Here is an 18,376-nt window from a genome sequence, read left to right as displayed (position 1 = left end):
CACAAACAAAAGCTGTGGAGAGTACGGGTGTGGGGGGGGGGGGGTTATGTTAGGATTTAAAGCCTGGCAAATGATAGGTGGATAAAGGTGAGGGTGCCTCGGTGTCTTCTATTCTCACACTGAGTGCACTGTTGCCTATCCATCATTATGCTGCTACACTGTGGTGCTGCTGTGTGTGTGAGAGTGAGGTGGGCTGCACACTGTGGAGCTGTCTGTGTGTGAGAGTCAGGGCTGCACACTGTGGAGCTGTGTGTGTGTGAGAGAGTCAGGGCTGCACACTGTGGTGCTGTGTGTGTGAGAGTGAGGGCTGCACTGTGGTGCTGTGTGTGAGTGAGGGCTGCACTGTGGTGCTGTGTGTGTGTGAGGGCTGCACTGTGGTGCTGTGTGTATGAGTGAGGGCTACACTGTGGCTGTCTGTGTGTGAGAGTCAGGGCTGCACACTGTGGAGCTGTGTGTGTGTGAGAGAGTCAGGGCTGCACACTGTGGTGCTGTGTGAGTGTGAGTGAGGGCTGCACTGTGGTGCTGTGTGTGTGTGTGTGTGAGGGCTGCACATTGTGGTGCTGTGTGTGAGTGAGTGAGGGCTACACTGTGGTGCTGTGTGTGTGTGTGTGAGGGCTACACTGTGGTGCTGTGTGTGAGTGAGGGCTGCACTGTGGTGCTGTGTGTGGACACACTGCACTGTGGCGCTGTGGTGCTGTGTGAGGAAGCACTTAATTCAATTACCATAATCGGTGAAAGGAACATCTATCAGATCAGGGGGTGCACAAACAAAAGCTGGCTGGAGAGTACGGGAAGTGGGGGGGGGGGGGGGGGGTTATGTTAGGATGGGAGAAAGCCTGGCAAATGATAGGTGGATAAAGGTGAGGGTTGCCTTGGTGAAGTCTTCTATTCTCACACTGCAGCCGTTGCACTGTTGTACATATCTATCATTATGTTGTCTATAGTATGATTTTGCCAGATTGCAGAAGGAATTTCACTGTACATGTGACGTGGAGTGAGTGACAAAGGCTCGGGGTGAAAAGCAGATAAAAGGATGTCAGATAAGGAGAGGAGTGAAATGTAAAGCTGGAAGGAGGGATATGGGTGAGAGGGTGGGTAAGGAGGAGGAATAAAAGGTTCAATATGGGACAGGGATGGGAGGTAGCGTGCAGGGGAGGAGAAAGGAGCAAGGTGACGGGGTGGTAAGTAATGGTGGGAGAAATGTGTGTGCATGGAGGGGCAAGGGGTTGGAAATTGGAGAAGTTTGATAAAAAGAAAGCTTGATCACAAAGTTTATAGAGGCATAAAATACAAAAGCCTGGATTTTCTGTTATAAATTAATCACAATTGTTGGGCCACAGCTGGAGTGTGGTGTCCAGTTCCTCGTGAGAAGAAATTACTCATCACAATGTTCCAGTGATGATCATCTTCATTCATGACGCACAATTGAAAAACAATATTAAATTAAATGTTTATAAAGTTGCAGTTAATAGCAATGGGTGGGGGAGTAGCTTTGTATGGGGAGGGTAAAGAAATTGGTGAAGAAATGCAAACTGGAATATGAAAGTAAACTGGAGAGCCTTGTAGTTTTTTTAATGGAGACTATCGAGGGCAAATGTGGGCCCTTTACAGAGGTAGAATTTTATCAGGAATTAAATTATTCTCTGCATCTGTCTTTACAGGTGTGAACACACAAAACACACTGGGTCTGTTACCGAATCAAGGGTCATAGAGAATGAGGATGTTTTAGTAAGAATATCGGAAGCAAGAGCATAACTAGGGAAAGAGCGGGGCCTCCCAGGGTTTGTGTGGAGCCAGAGTTGCATGTGGAGCCCTGACTGAATATTTCCTTGTTCCTCAGGATGGAGTTAGTGAAGCTGCACACTAATAGCTCAGTGCATCTCTTGATATTGATGCACGTTGAGCTGGCACACGGCCAAAATCTGTGGGATTCGATTTATGATCACTTGGAGAAGCAGGAATGGGTAGAGAGAGTCAGCATTGTGTATTGAAGAGTGTTCAAGAAGGAACTGCAGATGCTGGAAAATCGAAGGTACACAAAAAAGCTGGAGAAATTCAGCGGGTGCAGCAGCATCTATGGAGCGAAGGAAATAGGCAACGTTTCGGGCCAAAACCCTTCTTCTTGCATCTGAAGAAGGGTTTCGGCCCGAAACGTTGCCTATTTCCTTCGCTCCATAGATGCTGCTGCACCCGCTGAGTTTCTCCAGCTTTTTTTTGTACCTTATGTATTGAAGAGTCAGCATTGTGCATCGGATATCCTGCCAAACAAGTGATCAATTTTTTCCTGAAGGCTATTTGGAAAATTGGTTATTTTATACATGGACTTTAGAAAGGCCTTTGATATGGTACAGAAGGTTAGGGCACAAAGGATCCAAGATGTTTCGTCAAACTGACAAATAGTTACACGGAGATACACTGTGGTGAGGGATGGTTCTCTGACTGGAGTTCTGTTTCCAGTGGTGTGTGACAGGAATCCGTTGGGAACTTCGTTATTCATCACAGATCTCAGGCATTCAAGTCTGGCAATACGGGGTCAGAGAAGAATTTGCTACAATGTCAAGAAGGCCATAAAGAAAGCAAAAAGATATATTTTGGTCTAAACAGGAGGCTCAGGCAGACATTCAACGGCTGGGGCAGGGTGGCACACTAACACTTCCTACGGTTGATGTTATAGCAGGGCATCAGTCCTGGACAAGCTCAACGATTTCTATGCTTGCTTGGCAAGAGAGAACACCGATATACTTTTTCAGGCCTCCACAGTCACGTTTATAAACAGCATTGGCCAGGGTGCATTGGAGAGAATGTGGAGCCACGCTCATAGCAGCCTGCACATCCTTTCACCTCCCATCAGGCAAAGACCAGGGAGTGTGCAGTACAGAACAGTTTACACCCTCAACCCTGGCTTCACCAGCTCCCCTTCTGTGGAGGTGTTGGGCCTAGCTGGGGGAGTGAAGACTGGGATAGTGGCTGGGAGTCAGATAAACAAGGTAGGTGGGGTGGGAGAGGGCGAGGTGGGATCACCATCAATAGTCATGCTTGATGAAGGGTATGTGAGAGTCAGATTAGGTGATCGGACAGGGGATCAAAGCAAAACAAGGGGTGGGGATTGATAGAGGGGGGCTAATTCATTGAGGGAGGGGCGGGGATTCAGTCAGATTAGATCGGCAAGATGGAGGAGGGCTCAGGGTAGTGGGATGGGGGAGCAGGGCCCAGTGAGGAGATGAACAAGTGAGGGTAGACACAAAATGCTGGAGTAGCTCATCAGGATAGGCAGCATCTCTGGAGAGAAGGAATGGGTGACGTTTCAGGTCAAACGGATTAATGAACAAGCAAGATTGGGGTGAGGGGAAAATTGAGGAGAGAGCTTGATGATGGTGATGTCAGTCAGGGGGAAAACAGGGTAAGGAGTGGGGGGGTGGGGGTTGGTGAGGATCAGTGGGGGGAAGATCGAGGAGCGGGCTAGGTGGGGAGATCAGAGAGTCCCAGTGTAGTTCGTACGGCACAGAAACAAGATCCTTTGGTCACCATGTCCATGCTGGCCTATTGAGATGCTTCACGATTGTGGCTGCACCATGGAGTCAGAGTCACGGAAGTGTACAGCAGGAACAGGCCCTTCAGCCCAGCCCACCCGTGCTGCAGACTATCCACGGCTGGTAGGATCCCACTGCCTCACTCTGGGGCCGTCAGGCAGCTCACTAAGTAACGGGTAAACAGGCTGCCTCATGACTTCTGGGGTCCATGTCCATGGCTGTGGAGTCCATGGTCTCTGCTGTCCTGAGGCTGTGTGTCCACTGACGCAGCATCTCGACACGTCATACACCATGGACATCACTCTCCTCATCTCGGCTCTTCCCTGATCTCAGAAGGAAACTTGCGGACTCTGTGGAATTTGTGCAAGTCTCGGGTTTATGTTGCAAGTGAGCCTTTATTTAATTATATAATGTACAGAGCAATGAGAATATGGAGCTTAATTTACAAGCAGTTGCTGAGGTGACCAGCAATGACCCATTTCAGAGGAACACACAAGGGAGATGAGAAATTTCGTGACATGAGGAAAGGCTTGTATAATTACAACACTGATGCTCACCAACAGGGCTGGCTGGCTGTTATGGCACTCTACATTTTACATGATGTTGTACTTTATTCATTCACAGCACATGGTGTGGTTGGAAAGGCCAACGTTAATCCCCAGCTCTAATTGCACTAGAAACATAGAAAATAGGTGCAGGAGGAGGCCATCGGTCGGCACTTCAAGCCACAATTCATTGTGTGCCCCTAGAGCATTATCTAACTCTCTCTTAAATCCATCCAGTGACTTGGCCTCCACTGCCCTCTGTGACAGGGAATTCCATAAATTCACAACTCTCTGGGTGAAAAAGTTTTTTCTGACCTCAGTCTTAAATGACCTCCCCTTTATTCTAAGACTGTGGCCCCTGGTTCTGGACTCGCCCAACATTGGGAACATTTTTCCTGCATCTAGCTTGTCCAGTCCTTTAATAATTTTATATGTTTCTATAAGATTCCCCCTCATCCTTCCAGTGAATACAAGCCTAGTCTTTTCAACCTTTCCTCATATGACAGTCCCGCCATCCCAGGGATTAATCTCGTGAACCTACGCTGCACTGCCTCAATCACAAGGATGTCCTTCCTCAAATTAGGAGACCAAAATGGAACACAATACTCTAGATGGGGTCTCACCAGAGCCATATACAACTGCAGAAGAACCTCTTTACTCCTATACTGAAATCCTCTTGTTATAAAGGCCAACATTCCATTAGCTTTCTTCACTGCCTGCTGTACCTGTAAGCCAACTTTCAGTGACCGGTGTACAAGGACACCCAGGTCTCGCTGCACCTCCCCCTTACCTAACCTAACCCCATTGAGATAATAATCTGCCCCCTTGTTTTTGCCGCCAAAGTGGATAACCTCACATTTATCTATATTATACTGCATCTGCCACGCATCTGCCCACTCACTCAACCTGTCCAGGTCACCCTGCAACCTCCTAACATCCTCTTCACTCTGTACTGAAGTGACCTGCTTGGGCTTCACCAGAATCAAGAGCAGCCTCTCAAACCTGCTTCACCATCGACATGATCATGGATTGTCCAGTCTGGATGTCAGCACCACTCTCCTGGTCTCTCCGCATACTCTGCGCCTCCCCTCTACTTCACACATCTGCCAATCTCCACATTGAATACATTCCACCTCCACACTGGATAGATTCCACCTCCACACTTCTCCAGGAGTGCAGGAGCACCAGATACATTCCTCCCTCTTCATTTGAAATGCCGACTCCTCATTCTGCCCCCTAGCTCCAGATGTGCCCCATTAGGGGAAACATCTGTCATCAGCCATTCTGTCAATCCCCCTCAGAACCTTGTATTCAATAAGATTACCTTGTTCTTCTACAACAAATTGAGGCTCTGTAGTTGCACACTAGATTCTGCAGTTTCATTTCTTGTCTGTACTGTCCAATGTACTCATGTATGGTATGATCTGCCTAGATAGCACTCAGATCAAAGGTTTTTACTGGACACTAATAAACTAACCTGATCAACCTTCTTCACAAATCAATTCCTCTGGTCCAGTGATCAAGCTTGTGGACCTTCGCTGCACGGTCTTCAATGCAGACACACACTTGTTTAGATCACAGATGTAGGTAATATAATGCTCAGTTAGGTCATGATGGGCCAAGGTAGACAAAGACACAAACTTTCCTTCTGCCAGGGCATGCCAAACACATACTGGTGCTGGAAACTACAGTGCTCATTCAGTCCACTCAACCTTTGACAATGTTTGAAAGAGTCATCCAAATGTCACTTACCCCAACTTTCCTCTCAACCTACAAATCATTTCTCCACAAACTTGCTGTACCTAATTCCACTGCCCATTTCTAACAATGCTTTAACAACATCACTCCGTGTGAAGAACTTCCTCCACATTCTCCGTCATTTGAGAATCACTTAAACTTATAACTTCTGATTGTTCCACCTGCAGAGGAGTCGGTGCCAGCTCGGATGAATCCTCGATTTTGAGTGTCTCTATTCCTCACTCTGACAATATCGACCTCACTATCCCTGCACATCACTCGCTCCCATATCCTCGACATAATTCTGTTTGCTCTATGTTCCTTCTCAATGGTCGTTGCATTCTTCTGATTTCCAGACGGATTCCTGCACTTAAGCTGCGGCCTAACCAGTCACTTGATTTTGCATGACTCCCTTGTTTTTATATTCAAAGCCCCATCAACAGTGAGCACCCCTCAGGACCAAGACCTGTACAAGAGTGTCTGGGAGGGTAGTCTGGTATTTCTCCCCAGTGCCACCCAAGCCATTACTCAGAAGAATTGCTCATTTTATCCTTTAACCACCTGGCATATTTGGAGATCTTGGTGTACACACCATAGACGCGTTTGCTGCCACATTTCTCGGGGCCGGCCCAGGATACCAGACCTTGAGCTACCCAGCTTAGGTTTTCTGATTCAAACGTAACAAATGCCCCTCCGCTGTCGCCCAGGCAGGTGTCTCTGCCACCCTCATAGAAGCCAGCACAGAACATGTTATCAGTCACATTATAGCTGCCAGACCGCGACTCGTAGCTGCTGCGACACTCTGCCTGCAGTGTGATGGGCAGCTTCACATACTGCAGGATGTTCGAGAGTGCTTGATGATCATTTCCAGGGCCATCATCGATGGTCAGGTTAGTGTTGGTGATGCCCCACCCGGCCACCACCCCCAATGTATTTGGTGCTGGCCCTTCCGTCCCCTGATGAAGACTGGGCAAACACAGAGGCATCATAAACACATTCATTGAGACCTTTTCCTTCAACTTTACCAAAGCAATGTCATTATTGTAAGTTCTGGGATCAAAGGCTTTGTGAAGAATGATTTTTTCCACCGTTCTCTTTACTGCAGTCTCCATTTGCCGGACATCGTGGAGCCCCAGGTAGATGGTGACATATTCACTGGGCACCAGGGTGATGGAGTTGTCATGTCTCTGAGACCGCAACACGTGGGCTGCGGTCAGAACCCATGTTCTGGACAGCAAAGCCCCGCTCCCAAACCACTTGGCCTTCGGCACACGGGTCACGTCCTCCACCACCATCAGCAACTGCCAGGGGAAGACGCCAGGGAGGGCAGTCCGCCCTCCAATGATCCGCTTGCTGTGAGGAGGCAATGATCGAACTGGCTGCCCACAGACTATCATGGCAAATAAAAACAGGTCAGCAGTCCATTCAATAACAGTGGCACAAGATGACCAACAGTAGGTCATGTCCATGAGTTGTCCATGACACTGCTCTTGGCCATTCACATTCCAATTTTACAAAATCACAAATCCTGAAAAACTTTGCTCCCTCTAAATTTGCCAGTGAACAGATTGAAGTCAGAAGATAACAGGTTGCAGATGCTAGCCAAACTAGCAATGGGATGCATGCACTCAGTAAATTAGCACTGACTATATTAGGCACAGGACAGTCGCACCAGTTATACTGGACACAGTAATAAAAGTTGGGTACGTTTCACGATGGATATTTTGCTGGATTTATTGGCGGTATTACTAGTGGTTAACAATACAAGAAGGTATTAATGTGGTTAAACCAGAACAATGTATGTGCTGATTCTACATTGCACTGGATGTTAGTATTGCTAAACAAGCACCATAACAGAATGAGTAGGAATGAGTGTTAATTATGGCTGATTTTATTTTCCACACGCAAGTTGAAAAGGGAATTCGGGAACTAGGCTACTCAAGAACATGTAAGATTATCTACAGAGACAGAAATTGATGAATGATGAAGCAAAGGACAGTAAGGAATTGTCACTGCATCTGAAGCGAACTGCAATAGTGGAATGAAAATGGAGGGAGAAATATCTCAGTAAATGGATGGGTAAAAGATGAAATAACATTGATTATAAGACAGGGAAAAGAGAAAGGCACTGAGACAGAGGTGGACGGCAGTGGGTGACTGGTACAGGAATTTAAGAAACAAATTCAGAAGATTGAAAAAAATACCAGCCCACAACAGGAGGACATGGGTACAAAGGACAAACAATGGTGAGGGGGTTGTTCTGGAGAGTGTGCGCTGCTCAGGATGTGGGAACAGAGAGGGGGAAGGGTGCGGTATGAGATGCAAACAAGATAGAAGCAAGCAGCTGGAAGCACGGAAACAGTTAAACATATTGTGAGATGCAACAGCAATGACGTCACATCACGAGTGATTAAAGTTCCTCTGCTTTCACACTGAAGCCTCCAGCAGTGAAGAATGCAAAAAATACTTTGCATTCAGGGAGACTAAGCAAGCACAAGATGAGCAGAGGGACTGCTGTTATTTCCCAAGTTTCCCAGATATATCACATTGTTGAATTTCACAATTGCTGTTCATTTCATGAGCATTTTCATCAACTTTGCACTGAGAAATTACTTATATTGCATAACAAAAACAAGAACATGCTGGAAACAGCAGGCCAAGCAAATGCTGCGAAGAGAGAAACAGTTAACTTATCAGAGTGAAGACCCTTCAATGGAAGCAGGAATGAGAAAATAGTTTGTTTTAAACAGGAGAGAAGGTGTGAGAAAGGCAATTTCAGACAGGGTGAAGCTGAGAAGCCCTCATTTTATATCCTTTCTGTCCCTTTGTTCAGATTCCCTTTCTCACTACCTGCCCCCATTAACACCATGACTAACCCACTCATCCCTCCCGGCAACCTCATACTAACTTGTTTTCTTTCCCTCCTAGTTTTGACAAATGGTCTTCAATGTGAAACTGATTTTGATTTCATTTTGGGCCAGATGGAACTCTCATTACTATCCCAGTAATTGTGAGCACATTAGAAATCAGCACAACAACATACTCCCAATTGTGGAGACACAGGAGATTGCAGACACTGGAATTAGGAGGGAGAGATATACCGCTGGAGAACTTCAGCAGGTCAGGCAGGATCTGTGGAGGGAAAAACATCCTAACCTATCCAGTCTCTCCTCACAACTCAAATTTTGTGGTCCTAGTAATATCCTCATGAATCATTTCTGCACCCTTTCCAATTTAGTGACATGGATGGTGAGAACTACCCCCTAGGTCTTGAACTCACTCCCCTGAAACCTGTGGGGAGGAAGGTGTCAGATAGTTGCATTAGTAACTGCACTTGAACTGTTGGGCGAGGGAGTTGAAGGGGATGAATGAAGATGTCAGCCTATCATGAATCTGGTCGGACATCAGATTCAAGGGAATGAATCAACACCCTCCATCCAATCCCAGATTCTGCTCACCAATTAGTCAATCCACTATTGTGTTCATAAAATTAACATCAAATACACAAAGCAGAAACTCACACTCAGCCCACTGCACCTGTGCTGCTCAATTCAAGTTTCATTGCATTCCAACTGCATCTCTTCAGTCTTTCAACATCTCCTCTTATTCCCTTTCCTCTCATAGACTTATCGCTGTTTCTTGAAATGATCTGCTGTATTTGCCTCACTCCCGCTGTGTAATGAGTTCAATGCTCTAATCACTTGCCGAGTAGGGAACTGTTCTTTTTACCCTATTGCCTTTATTAATCACAGTATTTTAATAATGGGCTCTAGGAGTAGAATCTCCCGTAAGTAGAATCAAGATCTAACCTATCCAACTCGTTCATCATTTTAAAGGCCTTAGTCAGTACACTGAGACATCAGTTTTTACAGAAAACGGAGCCTGTCCAATCTGCCCCGCTCACTGTGATCATTCCCTGTAACAAAAAATGCAAACGACAAAGTTCTGGAGAAATTCAGCGGGTCAGGCACATCTGTGGAGAGAATGGATAGACAATGTTTCAGGTCAAAATGCTTCTTCAGAATCCAGACCTGCTGAGTTCCTCCAGCACTTAGTGTTTTGATCAAATTTCCAGCATCTGCATTTTCTTGTGTCCCCATTCCTGGTAACTGTTTTCATATTTCTCCTCTTCCATTTCTTTCCATTATGTACAGAGGAAAAATATGTAGTGTTCCAAGTATAGAAACATAGAAACATAGAAATTAGGTGCAGGAGTAGGCCATTCGGCCCTTCGAGCCTGCACCGCCATTTAATATGATCATGGCTGATCATCCAACTCAGTATCCCGTACCTGACTTCTCTCCATACCCCCTGATCCCCTTAGCCACAAGGGCCACATCTACCTCCCTCTTAAATATAGCCAATGAACTGGCCTCAATTACCCTCTGCGGCAGAGAGTTCCAGAGATTCACCACTCTCTGTGTGAAAAAAGATCTTCCCATCTCGGTTTTAAAGGATTTCCCCCCTTATCCTTAAGCTGTGACCCCTTGTCCTGGACTTCCCCAACATCGGGAACAATCTTCCTGCATCTAGCCTGTCCAACCCCTTAAGAATTTTGTAAGTTTCTATAAGATCCCCTCTCAGTATCCCCTCTCAGTATCCCAGTATTATTAGTGGTATGTAACTAAAGCAGTGTACCATCATGTACCGAACCCAAATACCACCAACCCTGGTTGCGTGGCAAATAAAGTTTCTATTCTATTCTATTCTATTCTATTCTCAATCTCCTAAATTCTAGAGAGAATGGTGTCTCCAGGATTTTGTAAAAAAATAAGATAACGTCCAATATTATTCCAACAGCAGACCTCAACAAGTGGATTCAGCTGAAATATCTTTCAATGGTTTGTTACATTTTCTAAAAAGCTTTTCTTTAGTTGCTTAAAACCTGCACTGACCTGGTGTCCACACAGAATGGAACATGGAGATTTCTGATCAAAGATGGCCAATTTTATTCATGCAATCCTTGGATTAACCCATGGCCACATACTTTCCCCTTCCCTATGCTCACCCTGGCCCACTGGCTCCCTCTTCATTTTGCTGACCTCTCTGGCCTCATACTACCCTCTTCCTTCAATCTCATCCCAGTGAGGGGGCCAAAGCTTCACACAATCGAACAGCACAGTAACAGGAGCCTACAGCTCACCCCATCCACAATGCCCATCGATCAAGTCCCATTTGACTCCTCAAGTGACTCGTTCATATACTCTAAATTCTTGCTATCTCTCTCTTAAATGCCTCCTACTTATTGCATATAGTTTCCCCTCGAGCAGCTGCTCCTAATCTACCTCTCGGATTCATGTCACACCACCGAAGTCCACACTACCCCGGTTCTGGGACCCACCTTGTGGAGCAACTTTATATTTTTCCATGACAACCTTGAAGCTTTCCGAAATAGGGTCACTGTTCCCCAAGGATTGTGCAACAGAAACCTCAATCATATGCTCATTCTCATTCCCTAAGATAAGGTCAGGTACACCCCTCTCCACAGTAGGACTCTACATACTGCTGCAGAAAACCTTTCCAAATGCATTTTACAAATTACTCCCCATGTAAACCACCTGCACCAAGGCAACCCCAGTCAATGTTGGGAAAGTTAAAATCCCCACCACTTTGACTATATTGCATATACAACATTCTGCAATCTGCCTCCACAACTATTTATCTATTGCCTACTCACGATTGGGAGACCTTGCAGTATAACCACAACAAAGAGATTGCCTCATCCTTATCCCCAGGCCTCATTGGCAGATACCCCCTGGATATCCACCGAGTGCTGCCTTGAACTCTCTCTAATCATTAGTGCGCCCACCCCCCTCCCCCCCCTCCCCTTTTGCGCCTCGTCTGCCAGGCTGCAAACATCCATATCCCAGGACATGGAGCTGCGATTCCATGCTTCCAAGAATACCACAGTCCTACATGTTGGGCCACACTCTCAGCTCACCCTCCTCATTGGAGGCTCAATGCATTAAAGTGAATGTAATAACCCCACCTGCCCTTTCACGCTTCCCCTTCAGATTCTGTCTCTGCCCGCTAGATTAGCCCATTCTATTCACTACATACGTCTGCCTCTCTACCTGCTGCACTGACATCTCGGTCCTATCGCCTGCCTCCCAATTTTAACAACATGGCACAAACAAAACTCCTTATTAAGATATGCGTCTTCCTCCAGAAGAGATCACAAGGATCTAAAAACCTGAAGCCTCCCCCCTGCACCAGCTCCTTAACCACACATTTATCCGTCCAGGATTTCAATATTTAACAGCACATGGCATGGGAAGTAATCCTGAAATTACAACCCTCAAGATACTCCTTTTCATACTTTTTACCCAACTCTTCCAATTCCTCTGCAGGCCCTCATCTCTCCTCTTACCCATATCGTTAGCACCAAGATGGAGTGTGATCTCTGGCTGCTCACCCTACCTGCTCGCCATTCAGTATTTCTATACTTTCTCTGAGAAACCCTTCACCCTGGCAGCAGAGAGGGGACGCACCATCCTGGAGTGTTGCATCAGTGCTCCCCCACTACAGAGCCTACTAACATGTATAAACTCTGAGCAGAAAGCAGGAATCATCTTGTGCCTGACTCTTGCCTGATAAGGATACACTAGAATTTACTGCTCAGTGTTCCATGCCTTACTGTATCAATCCAGGCCTCCCAGACACCTTTTACAGACATTCTGACTGCAGAGTATCACGAGTTCCGATCACTTTACAAACGGAACTGCCAGCTGCATAATTCAGGCCTTGAATTCCCATCTGTGAAATACTGATCAGGCCCACAATGTTAAAGATTTTGCACATTGTTTGCATACTGTTATAGCCTGACCCAGGACAGCCCAGAGCAAAACCAAGAGCAGCAAGAGTAACAAAGTCCAATCTTGCCAAGGCAGCCTTACCTGGATGGCAGGTAGGGAGATCTGTGCCCAGTTCATCATTCACCCAGAAGTTGTTTTCCATACATGTGTATGTAGCTGGAGAAAAACATTGCATTTAAATTAGCATGAAATCTAGAAAATGATACAGAAACAGGATACAGAGTAATTCCATTTGGATTTAAAACTTAGCACGACGCGCATGAAACTGAACCCAACAATGCTGCAGTAAATGTCTACTCTGTCGAAGACAGGACGGATTATGCTGTTGAGAAGTTCACAAGTTTAGGTGAATATGAAGGACTTTGGGAATGTCACCTGATCTCAGCTGATGTAAGGTGACCTTGAGTGTCTTGTAAGGCGCCATTAAATAAAATGTATTATTATTATATTATTCCCTGACGGGATCATTTCCGCCTGCTGCTCTCTGCCGCATCTCGGAGTCTACAAATTTCCAGCCAAGGTGGCAATTCAACTTCTCGAATCTGTGCTGGCTCTCAGATACATCCCATCTCCATTGATTTCCCCATTGCTGTCACAGACCCATTAATGTGCTCCTCATTATCACCCTCAGTAGGGTTAAGAGTCATTTATAGCAGCCAATTGACCGACTGAGCGACCGGCCGACCTGCCTATCTTTGAAACGAAGCAGGAAAGCAGGGGAACTCAAAGAGGACATTGAGTGAACGTTCAAACTCCACACCTGCAACACCTGGAGCCAGGACCATCGCGATCCACTGGAGAGGGAAGCGGCAACAGCAACTGTAGAACCACTGCTCCAGCCATTGCTGTTGATGCTTTTCCCAGGCTCTGTCCTCCAGAACAAGATACTTCATCTACTTTTCTTTGCATTTCAAAGTTTTGTACACGTTTACCAGATCCCCTCAACCTCCTCCCTTCAACAACGCACCGAGCCATTCCAGTCTCTCCTCATATCTCAACTACTCCATCATAGGTAATATTCTGGTGCATCTCTTCCAGCATAGATCAAACCTTTACGTAACTTTCACAAACTGGGTAAGGCTGAACAACTAGTTTAAGTAAATGGTGTGAGGCAATTTTGAAGCTTGCATTCATTTAATTGCCTAATCTAATCTTACTGTCCCTCGCTCCCCACATCCTTTATTGCCTTACCAATCTAACCTCACACTCACATCTCAAAGAAAGCTTGCTTCTGCCCTGCAGCAGCCTCTGATTCACATCAAATAATTTATCTACTCACTGTTCAGGTCTGGATCCATCCGATAAAATAAGGCGTTACACGAATAGTTGATCCGACTCCCAAACAACGTGAGGTTGTCCTTTGAACGGAAAGTGATGAATCCATCCTCCAGAGGCAGTGGAGTCCCGCAGTCAATGACTGGAACAAAGAAATCGCATTGAACACATGGGGTTGGTCGAGTAATCACAGCGCTGCAACGAGACCCCTTCCCCGTCACCTGCAACTTATATTGCTGCACTCTCTACCTCTCCTTCCCAGAGTAGTACAGCACAGGAACAGCCCCCTCCCTGACTGATGTCTGTGCCATGTTTTGCTCTGAGATGCCCAAGATACTGATTAGTAAGAAGTTCATTATTACTGTAACTGCATGTCCAAAAGTGCAGCAGCTCAGGAAAACGACTCACACCCCCTTCCCTAAGGCCATGGGATGGGCAATTAATGCTGTTCTTGCTGGTGGCCCAGGATCCTGAAACATGAATGAGTTAAAAACAATCCCCTCATGCTAATTCTGCCCTTCACTGAGTATCCACATCACTTTGCCGACTCTGTGTCCTGCATGTGTGTTTTTTTTCCACCTGTCTGTGCACTGTCAAGATATCTGACCACAATAAGGGCCGCTCTTTATTGCCTACCGCCCACGAGGGCTCAAAATCATTCCAAGCATATTGTGCCATCGCCCACTGAACAAGTCATCGCCTGAATTACGGCTTATCAGCTACCGCCTTATCTGCTGAACACAAACTAGTCTGTTAATAAACACCAGCATCTGCATCTTGGTTCACACACATTCATTATGGCACAGTAGGAGTCCTTTCAGCCTTTGGGTTCCTGCCAGGACACAATTAAAAATGTTCCCATCTGTTTATGTGTGGTTAAAATCATGCAGATTCCACAGAAGTCATTCACATTTATCCTGACCCTGCCGTGAACCTCTGTTTAACGAGAAGATACAAACGGGCGGCTTCCCTCCCTCCATGAAATTACTTGCACAATCCACTCAATGCTCATGAATACAGACCCACACATTGTTCTCCCCACCGTTCCTCCTCCCTTAAGTTAAACATATTTTAGTTCTAGCTTAGAGAAAAGTCATCAACCTGAAAAGTTATCTCTGTTTCTCTCTCACAGATACTGCCAGAGTGTTTTGCTATTTGAAAGGATGGTTATTATCACTATGTGTTAGGATGTTTGGAGTAACATCCCACGCTCACCATTTACCTTTACAGGTAGGAATTCCACTGCTCCATGTCCCTGATTTCAGGCATTCGATCTGGTAGGCTTCCACCTCATCCCCACCCTGAAACAAAAGTCAAGGTTGCATCAAAGCAAAGGTGATAGAGACAGGTTCTCGTCCGAGTTCAGTAATTGAAGTGGTGTCGGGAGTGGCGTGTAGTCGTGGTCAGTTACAGGTAGATAGGGTGGTCAAAAAGGCTTTTGGCACGTTGACCTTCATCAGTCAGAGTATTTATAAAAGTTGGGAGGTCATGTTGCAGTTGTATAAGACATTTGTGAGACCCCATTTAGAATATTGTGTTCAGTTCTGGGCACCATGTTACAGGAAACATATTGTCAAGCTTGAAAGGGTTCAGAAAAGATTTATGAGGATGTTGCCAGGACTAGAGTGTGTGAGGTATAGGGAGAGGTTGAGTAGGCTGGGCCTCTATTCCAGGGAGTGTAAAGGGGTGGTGGGAGATCTAAAAGAGGTATACAAAATCATGAAAAGAATAGATCGGGTAGATGCACAGAGTCTTTTGCCCAGAGCAGGGCCGGATTTCGATGAAGCGAGGCCCTAAGCTGTTCCACTTGTGAGGCCCCTCCCAATCCCCAACGACTAGAGGAAGATGGTCCACCAGATTTACACCGATTTGCAGCCGAATTAGATAAGGGGCTGGAAAGCTGCACTTTTATTTATTTATTTATTGCCAGTCCTAATGTCGAGTTTTCGGCTTAAAACACTATTATGCTGAAATGGAGGGCAAGGAAAATTACTGAAGGGTTGTTTAGGGACAACAGTGCGTTGTGACAGCATATGTAAGAAAGGCCTATGACAGTGTCAAAAATATTATACACCTTGCAGGGCTCTCACTTAACTTATTTTCTCTGTTGTCAGCCGGGCAACCTTGGCAGTTTTTTAAGTTGCCAAATGACAGTTTTCAATTCAATTCAATTCAACTTTATTGTCATTGCACAAATACGGGTATAGGTACAACGAAATGCAGTTTAGCGTCTGGTCATAGTCATAGTGCAAGATAGTAGAAGTAAAAATCAAAATACAAAATAAACATACAATAAAAATAAAAAATACTGGTTAACAATGTGTGGATTGTGGATGAATTAAAACAGATACATAGGCAAATAAATGTATACAAATGGGAGAGTCTAAAGATAGCTAGCGTCGGGACTCCGAGTTTAGCAGTGTAATGGTGTTATTGAAAAAGCTGTTCCTCAGTCTGCTTGTGCGAGACCTGAGGCTCCTGTACCGCCTCCCTGATGGGAGGAGGGCAAACAGTCCATGGTTAGGGTGAGAGGGGTCCTTGATGATTTTCCCGGCCCGTTTCAGACACCATTTTCGGTGGAGGGCATCCATGGCAGGGAGCGGGGCACCGATGATGTGCTGAGCGGTTTTCACCACCCGTTGCAGTGCCTTCCTGTCTGCTACGGTGCAGCTGCTGTACCATACCGTGAAGCAGGTGGTCAGGATGCTTTCGATGGTACAGCGGTAGAAAGTTGGACAGGATCTGGGGGGGACAGGTGGGCTTTCTTGAGCCTCCTCAGAAAGTAAAGGCGCTGCTGCGCCTTTTTGATCAATTTGGTGGAATTGAGGGACCAGGACAGATCCTCTGAGATATGTACCCCGAGGAATTTGTAGTTGGAGACGCGCTCCACCTCAGTCCCGTTTATATGGATGGGGGTATGTCTGCCACCTCCTGAAGTCAACAATGATTTCCTTCATCTTCTTGGAGTTGAGGACGAGGTTATTGTTTGCACACCAGGCTGTCAGGTGCTGGACCTCCTCCCTATAGGCTGATTCGTTGTTGACGCTGATCAGTCCTACCACCGTGGTGTCATCGGCAAATTTTATGATGGCGTTGGAGCCATACATAGGGATGCAGGTGTCATATTGGTGGTCATTTAAGACGGCTTGCATGACGCGTGCAATAATGTGCTCGGAGCAGTCGGTTACCAGTCGGAATTATGCTCAATGAAGCATTCACATATTATTTCTGCTTCAAATAAAGTCACAAACTAAACATATTCACCAATCAAGACATGATATATAGAAACATAGAAAATAGGTGCAGGAGTAGGCCATTCGGCCCTTCGAGCCTGCACCGCCATTCAATATGATCATGGCTGATCATCCAACTCAGTATCCCATACCTGCCTTCTCTCCATACCCCCTGATCCCCTTAGCCACAAGGGCCACATCTAACTCCCTCTTAAATATAGCCAATGAACTGGCCTCAACTACCTTCTGTAGCAGAGAATTCCAGAGATTTACCACTGTGTGTGAAAAAAGTTTTCTCATCTCGTTCCTAAAAGATTTCCCCCTTATCCTTAAACTGTGACTCCTTGTTCTGGACTTCCCCAACATCGGGAACAATATACCACAATGACAAGCAGCAAAATTATAATACAGTATCTCAACTCTTTTTACACATTGCAATGAATGCAATTTCTATTATTTCTTTCCACTTCTAAACAAAAATGTGGTTTGATTATTCAGTGTATGATCAGCCTCAGTGAGACCAAGCGCAGGCTTGGCGATCGCTTCGCACAACACCTCCACTCAGTTCGCAATAACCAACCTGATCTCTCTGTGGCTCAACACTTCAACTCCTCCTCCCATTCCGAATACGACCTTTCTATCCTGGGCCTCCTCCATGGCCAGAGTGAGGCCCACGGCATATTGGAGGAGCAGCTTCTCATACTTGCTTGGGTAGTTTACGCCCCAGCGGTATGAACATTGGCTTCTCTAATTTCAGGTAGTCCTTGCTTTCTCTCTCCTTCCCCTCCCATTCCCAGCTCTCCCACAGCCCACTGTCTCCACCAATTCCTTTATTTTTCATGTTTCCCCACCCCCACCCCTTCCGATATCAATTTGAAGAAGGATCTCGACCCGAAACATCATCTATTCCTTCGCTTCATAGATGCTGCCTTACCCGCTGATTTTCTTCAGCTTTGTCAACCAATGGGATCCCACCACTGGCCACATCTTCCCACCTCCTCCCGTTAGCTTTCCGCAGAGACCACTCCCTCTGAAACTCCCTGGTCAATTCGTCCCTCCCACCCAAACCACCCCCTCTCCTTGCACTTTCCCCTGCAACCGCAGGAAATGCTAGACTTGTCGCTTTACCTCCCCCCTTGACTCCATTCAAGGACCCAAGCAGTCTTTCCAGGTGCGGCAGAGGTTCACCTGCACCTCCTCCAACCTCATCTATGGCATCCGCTGCTCTAGGTGTCAGCTGC

At 46.2% G+C, this 18,376-nt stretch overlaps 1 protein-coding gene across 4 annotated transcripts in view; it reads right to left on the bottom strand.

Moving 5' to 3' along the window:
- Positions 1-18,376, bottom strand: part of masp1 (MBL associated serine protease 1) — a 109,538-nt gene that overhangs the window by 39,904 nt on the left and 51,258 nt on the right. For 3 of the 4 annotated variants that reach the window (XM_055645344.1, XM_055645345.1, XM_055645346.1), the window contains exons 8-10: positions 15,125-15,203; positions 13,907-14,044; positions 12,709-12,783 (exon numbers count right to left, since the gene is read on the bottom strand). In XM_055645344.1, the coding sequence (XP_055501319.1) occupies positions 12,709-12,783; positions 13,907-14,044; positions 15,125-15,203 (292 nt within the window). Of the gene's footprint in view, positions 1-4,260; positions 7,203-12,708; positions 12,784-13,906; positions 14,045-15,124; positions 15,204-18,376 lie in introns of those variants that run through there. The other variant, XM_055645343.1, reaches the window with a different exon arrangement.

Source organism: Leucoraja erinacea, chromosome 14, assembly GCF_028641065.1.
Source record: "Leucoraja erinacea ecotype New England chromosome 14, Leri_hhj_1, whole genome shotgun sequence".
Lineage (NCBI taxonomy): Eukaryota > Metazoa > Chordata > Chondrichthyes > Rajiformes > Rajidae > Leucoraja > Leucoraja erinaceus.
The sequence above is the reverse complement of the archived record's forward strand: the minus strand, read 5'-3'. Positions and strand labels throughout refer to the sequence as shown.